General features: G+C 41.7%; 1 protein-coding gene across 2 annotated transcripts; it reads right to left on the bottom strand.

Moving 5' to 3' along the window:
- Positions 1 to 78: 78 nt before the first annotated feature.
- YAE1 (YAE1 maturation factor of ABCE1) lies at positions 79 to 6438 on the bottom strand. 2 transcript variants are annotated; one of them, XM_039714974.1, is made up of 4 exons: positions 6033 to 6438; positions 4954 to 5091; positions 3223 to 3344; positions 79 to 2740 (listed from the first exon to the last, which is right to left on the bottom strand). In XM_039714974.1, the coding sequence occupies exons 1-4, from the start codon at positions 6300 to 6302 to the stop codon at positions 2317 to 2319; spliced, it is 954 nt and encodes a 317-aa protein (XP_039570908.1). In that variant the 5' UTR covers positions 6303 to 6438; the 3' UTR covers positions 79 to 2316. The 2 variants fall into 2 exon arrangements, with proteins under 2 accessions (XP_039570908.1, XP_039570909.1); XM_039714975.1 differs by having other exon boundaries at positions 6039 to 6438.
- Positions 6439 to 7270: the final 832 nt, after the last annotated feature.

The raw sequence follows: 7270 nt of genomic DNA, 5'->3' as shown, positions 1-7270 counted from the left end.
AAAATGAATATATTTCAATATTCTTAGTTTTGGTTTTCACTAGAAGCACCCTTATGACTTTTGTTTTTGTTGACCAGATTGACCAGACTGAAAGACCTCCTCCTCTTTCAGTCAAAGTTTCTGTGCACACCTAACTTCAAAGACTCAGCACTAAATTTCAGTGTGTTAACATATATTTCTGGTACAGCACATGTAGTTTATATAATGGCTACAAAGTAACACCAGGTTGTATGAGACAAAAACAGAAAGGAGGCAGATAAAAACAGAAAGGAGGTAATGCTGGTTTTCATTCAGGTGTCAGCTACAGTTTAAAGAAAGTATGATGTCTGTAATAGTGACTAATGTGTTATTTCCTTCTTCAGTTGCATGTCAGTCCCAGTTGTCATGAGAGCTGTTTTCAGGAATGCTGCCAAGGTGAAAGCTGACAGTGAAACACAAGACATGGACACAGAACAACAACCTGGACCACAGTCGGAGCAAACTACAGATTCTAACAGTCTCAAAGAAAGCCTTTCTGGTGCTGGTCAGCAAGACTGGGTAGTGACAGATAAGCCAAATAATACAGAAAGTACAGAAGAAAATCTCTCTACAGCCAAACTGGAAACTCTGGGTGATAACATGGAACCCCCTCTTAGTTACTGATTTCTTTCTCTTCATGCTAATCTGGTCCACATCCTTTATTCCTTCTTTTATATTTTTCTCCAATTTTCCAAGCCTTAATCTCCTCCATATCTCCTGGTTACTCTGATGTCCTTGAATGGCCATAAATTTAGGATCCCAGATGTCCAATCTTCAAATTCCTTTGGCTTTGTTCACTGAAGATTGTCAGTCTTAGTTTTAACAAACTCAAGGTTTCAGTGATTTAATGATCAAAGTAGGTCTGCAAAGAAAATTAAGTGGTATTGCCTAGAAGTGGGCACTGCTTACAATTAGTTAAAACAACTCATTAGAAATTAGTTAGGAAAATTATATATATATATATTCCAACACTGTCTGCACCATATTCTACCAGAATATGGAAGAAATCTGTGTTTAACATACATGATACAGTGTATAACACAAGACAAGCATTTGAAGAAAAGTAATGTCAACTCTGACAGTGTAACAGAGTCTTTAGTAAAAATGTTGTACAAAACTCAGGCTCTGAAAAACAAGGAATTTTTGCCTTAGATTTTTTCTTGCCTTTAGAAATGGCTTTGTGATTTTTTTTAAATTATAGTTTACTGTTCAAAATCTTACTTTGCCTAGGTCTGGAATATTCCTTTGTCTCCAATAAGAATGAGTTACAGGAAACTTCCAACAAGTAAGCTGGGAACTTACTATAAATCAGTTTAATTAGTGTAAAACAGAGGCATTCACAAAGAAAAAACTTCCCAAAGCAATTTACAGCTACAGTGAAGGGAAGCAATGGGAAAGCAAGTCAAATACAGAATAGTTACAGAATAATCAGAAACAGGCATGTGTGGCCGATGTGTTTCTAAGAGGTAGTGAATAAGCTTGGCTTCCTTGAAGAGTTTGAGAAAAACATTATTGGAATGTGGGAAAGAGATCAGGCTAGATGGACTGACAAAATAAATACAAAAATAACGAAAGGATGTTCATTGGACTGGAAGCATATTAAGTGTGGTCTGACATGATAAGAGTAGATGTCTAAAAGTAAAACAAGGAATTGTCAGCAATTCTGCATTTGAGGAAAATGGTGAGTTTTCAGCAAAAGTGACAAATATAACTATATAAGAAGGGGAAACTGTATAAGGAGGGGAATATAGTTTTTAACTGTGAAAGTGCATTGCATCATGGGTAGAAAAGATAACACGTAGAATTTGACAAAAAGTGACTAGAGAGTCACAGCACTAGGAATCAAAGCGTATCATGTTCTATTTTGCACACAGCATATCATCAACAGCAGCCTATTCTGCAAAAACACTGACCATTTCCATAGCATTTACTCTTTTGATATTGCAGGGGACCAATTTAAAAGGAGCTATTTAACGGACCCATTTCATTTCCAAGCTGCTGCCAAGAAAAAAATGAGGGTGAAATGGGACCTCCCGACACAAAACAGAAACATGTTTAGAAACTCTTTGTAAAGCTTTAAAGTCCCTGCCCCTTTCTGTGAATGTTACCTTTAAGGTTGAAAGTGAAGGGTTTTGCCCAGAGCCAAAATCATGGCAAGGATTTACAAAAATTACTTCTACTATAAAACATCAAAATTAGATTTTCCTAAAGCAAAAGTGATGCATCAGCCTCTACATGGCCCACAAACTAAGAATCAAAATCAGCTGTGATAGTTTGAAGTACCATGAGACAGGAAAACTAATTTTCCAGTTGCTGGACATGATGGAGTACATCCAGTGATAAGCCCAGTTGCTCTACTAACCAAACAGTCTGCATTTTAACCCAAGCAAGGGTTGACTTTTCAGGATCTGTGCAGAGATTTGCCTTGCTGCACTCAGACTGCAAGGAACCAACCACACCATTATTCCTACAAATGTTTTCACCAGAGCTGCCACAGTCGTCGTGTTTTCCGTCTTCAACTTCCCTGTACTCTGTCCCAGCTGTGTGATTAAGGTCCATGTCCTGAACTGAGGCTAAAATGTGTCCAAGACGTGGCTGTTCTTCAGTAGAATTCAGATACTTAAGCACATCATCTTCATGCTTTCCAACCACATCAAGAAGATTATTTATTGTACTTAGAGCAGAATTATGTCCATTAAAATGACACCAGGATAAGAGAGCACTGAAAAGTGAACAACAAAAGTGATTATATTCATCTACATAGATCTCCACTTGGTGGAGGTAGATAGACAGCAATGTGACAAGGTATCTATGTATCATAAATACATTTATGTATAATTCATGATTTATGGAAAATTCAGGCAGTAGAACTAAATATTAAGCTTAAATATGTAGATTCAGACAATTTTGGAAGAGAACTGAAAGAGACTTTTTAGAAATTATACTTCTACACCCAGGCAGGCATTCCTTATTCTCAAGATGGGGGAATTCTCAGGTTGCTCACTTTGGACAGTTTCAAAATATTTGTTTTGTTGTTGTTGGTTGGTGGTGGTGGTTTTTTGTTTTGTTTGGGTTTTTTGTTTTGTTTTTTTTTTTTTTAGTTGGTTGGTTTGGTTTTTAATTAAAACAAACAACAACTCATATGTGTGTTCCCCTGTTACACACCCTCCACATACACTTGACCGTAAGGAGTTTGTAACCTACTTCAGGGTTCCTTTGAACTGGCCACATGTAATCATCAGCTTGGCACCGTGTCTGTAACCTTGATTAAAGCCTGTCTGGAGTGCAAGTTCTTTCCCGGCCTCAATTCCATCCCTATAGCCTTCCTGTAACAAAAGCAGTGAAACAGGCTGCTCAGTGTCACAACATGACAAAGTGGACCTCTGACAAATACATAACAGTAAAAAATTTTAAGTATCACATCTCTTAGTTACAGCTTCTATATCTGAACATCCTTCACAGCTACATCACTGCCAAACCAAAACATGCTTGTTGCAGTATACTATGATTTACTGATCTGTAAGATGTAGTTTTTCACTTTTCCCAAAAGGATTCCCAGAAACTGAGAAAATAGGGAAACTTCTTTTAGAAAGATTAAAAAAAAATAGCATGTTTGCTTTTAATGATTACCAACTCCTTTGTGAGAAATGGACTTAGAAGTACCACACAGACTTCTTTTTTCTATCTAAAAAGTTATGCCGGCTGCCAATCTTCCCCTTTATCTCTTCTATCTGTAATCCATCTACATGGAATTAATTTATTTTCACAAAATTAACTGCTGAGCATTGCTCCTTTATTTGCTGGACCTCACTCCATTCAAGAGTTATACCAGAAAAAGAGAGCGATTGACTGAGTCACACATAAATACACTTAACATTGGGACTGCTTTCTTTAAGTAAACAGCTAATTATTGTAATGCAAATTACTTTCTTTATATTATAACCACATTACAAGATTAATAGAATAAATCTTAACTTTTTTTCATATGAAAATGACAAGCTACAAAAATGAAAACTCCTGTTTGCTCACGGTGGCCTTGCTAGAAAAGTAGTCTGGAACGCAAAAATTTATTTTGCCCAACACACAACTCTAACTTCAATAACACTTCATGATTTTGCAGTATCTACTCAAAAATACTAGAGGGATTTCGGTAAGAACACTAAATAGTTCCTTAAGAAAACCAGTCTTTTCATGGAACTGAGATGAAGGAAACTACACTGGGACTGCTGTAATACCATTGCTCACCAACAGCTGTGAGCAGAGGAGCCCTACTGGCCCCACTCTGAATGACACAGTATCTGTTGAACTCATCTGCTTATGAACTTGTTTTGTTCCCTGCAGAACCGCAGAGAGGCAAAGGCTTTCATAAAATGAAAATTCATAAAAATTAAAAAAAAAAAAAAAAGGAAAGCAGCTTTCATAAAATGGATATTTCACTTGGAGAATAAATCAACCAAAGACCTCAGATCCAACCACAGACCACAATGGCCAATTGTGGTTGCACATGGAGTCACACATTTTACATTGTGACTGATGAGTAGCTCTACTCAAAACCCCAACCATCTCACATGTCTTTATTAGCACTGCTGAGCTCTGTTGCCCTACATTTACTATACCTACAAGTAAAAGGGCTATACCTACAAGTAAAAAGCAAGTAGCTTACATCACAATTCAGCACTGCCTTTTATAAATGCATGTGGTTGTGCAGAAGGAGTCAATGTCTTCTGGTAAAACAGTACTTTGCTCTGGCGACTACTAAATAGTGTTTACATCAATTTCTGCCATATTTCCCTGGTATTCAGAAGAAAGTAGGCCACAATAACTTTTAAGCAGCTACTTTTACTTTTCCCTTTAAATAATTCACATGTGCAGCAAGTTAAATGTCAGTAAATCTAAAATGGCTAAAAATGTATTAAACCATTTTTATAGAAATACCTTCAATCTCTTCTTCATAGTGCTGTTCCATTCCTTCTGTAGTAGATACATCTCATCTGCATCTTCATCAAATATATCCTCATTGGATTGGCTGACTGCTACTTGTACCCAGGACATAATAGCAGTGCCCTGTGACCCCTGTTTATGTGGTAAAAAACACTGAGAAACTCTCAGAAGTGCCTCTGGTGAAGTGTCAGGTTAGAAGTATTGGCAAAAAACTGAGCTCCGAAGAGAAGCCAGGAATGGCGCTGATTATTCAAGCTCTACATGGGAACTTGGCTCTGTGTGCCATTGGGGTGCATCTGTCAAGAAAAGGCAGATCATCATTCGTAAGGTAACTTCTGAGATCTATTAGGGCAACTTAGGACAGTTCCTTCCCATCTTATGGCACTGACACACACATGGACACCAATGCAGCATTTAAGAATACTACAGTACAAGGACAGCTGGCAGAAACAACTTTATGACTTGCTTCCAACAGTCAATATTGTATACCCAATTACTACACACAGGTTAATACTTGCAGAGTTAATAACTGGGAAGTACTTTCACCTTTGACTGACAGGTTTCTGATTATGCCAAATATTTAACTATCTTATAAAACAAAAACAGTGCTTTCGATTTTGAATAAAGAATTAGCAAGTGCTGCTGCAGTGGAAAGGAGAAATTTTCGGGTTATTTAATCTTTTCCTATGACGAAAACTTTGAGAAGCATCTCACAGCTAATTCATTTGCCTCGCTGTAAATTGTTAGAATACACCGACGGCTCCCAGAGAACCCAGGACTCTGGGACAGAACCGGCTGGGGTTCTGCAGCCTGAGGAGGGTAAGCGGGGCATCTCCCAGGGCCGCGCACCTGCCCAGCTCCCCAGAAGCGGCCATGCCGTGGGGAGCCTTCCTTCTCCCCGGCCGGCCACAGACGCTGCCTCCTCCCGCCTCGCCTTTCCGCGCTGCTCGCACGACCGCCGTCGCCAGCCCGGCCCCGCACACTGACCCTCACCGCAGCCGCCATCGCCAGCCCGGCCCCGCACACTGACCCTCACCGCAGCCGCCATCGCCAGCCCGGCCCCGCACACTGACCCTCACCGCAGCCGCCGGCGCTGCGCCCCGCGCTCCGCCATCTTCACTGAGGGAAAGCGGACGCCGCTGCCGGCGGAAGTAATTGGGCAGCGACAGCCATGACGTCAGAGCCCGTCGGAGACACTGGAGGCGCCATCTTGAGTGAGGGCGCAGCCCCCCGCAGTGGTCCTGCCCTGGGGCCGCCTGGCGCCAACGGGGAGGGAGCTGCTGCCGCGGTCGGGATGCCCTCATCCCATCCTCACCTCCCGCCTTCTCTGGAGGGAGCGGCATGTGGCTGCCTCGGCCTCCCACAGTGACTGCAGGACGACCCTTGGGTCAATGCGTTCCTCGGGTAGGGAGGTTTCATCGTCTTTTCGGTTATAAAAGGTCAAGTTTAAAAAAAAAAAAAAAAATCTGCCTTAATGACTTCAGAATCGTCAAGCACTTTATGTGAAGCATGCCGTTAAGCTATCCTCTACGAGACCCAGGTATTACAATGAGAAATCCTTTTTAATACGAAAGATGCCAGCGGGAGTCAAGAGTTTCATTGCTGACTTTGACTAGAGAAAACAGGAATATCCTGTTGACATAAATGAAGCATAAGTACAGCAATGTTGGTGCATGCTGCATTTGGCTTATGAGCAGAAGTTTAAAGCTGATTAGTCTTCATGAACACACAATACATTAAGCGTGAATTCAAGCTGCCTGCTTCTCCGCATTGCCAGGGGCTGTTCAGTAAAGGCTGAGCGCCCTGCGGGTCCCTGGCAGCCCGACCACCCGAGAGCTGATTCCCCGTGGGAGCACACTCCCCCCAGCCACTGTCCCGTCTCCTGTCCCAGGGGTGGCTGGTGACATTCCTTACAGCAGGGCTTGGGACACTGCACGGACAGCAGCAGGGCCTGCCTGTGCTCTGCAGGTACCCGGAGACGAACGAGCATGTGCTGCAAACTGTGCAGCCGCTGCGCTCCCTCTCCCTCCTCCTTTCTGCTCTGCAGACAGCCTGTCCTGCTTCTGGCCCATCTTGGATGCCTTGGATGGTTGAATGCTGAGGTATGAGTAGCTAAGTAACCAAATCTGTCTAGAAATTCGTGTGTCAGGTGTCAAAATGACACTGGTGCCTCTGGATGGCCACAACTGCATATCTGTTCCTCAGCAGTTACTACACATGTCAATGACTGCCGATTTCCTGGCCCACTTATGTAACTTTCAACTCCTGTCTGGAAGACGATAGCTTTGTCATTTGAAAAAAACTGTACTGT

Source organism: Passer montanus, unplaced genomic scaffold, assembly GCF_014805655.1.
Source record: "Passer montanus isolate IOZ18808 unplaced genomic scaffold, ASM1480565v1 scaffold32, whole genome shotgun sequence".
Taxonomy (NCBI): domain Eukaryota; kingdom Metazoa; phylum Chordata; class Aves; order Passeriformes; family Passeridae; genus Passer; species Passer montanus.
This window is presented reverse-complemented; position numbering and strand designations above follow the sequence as displayed.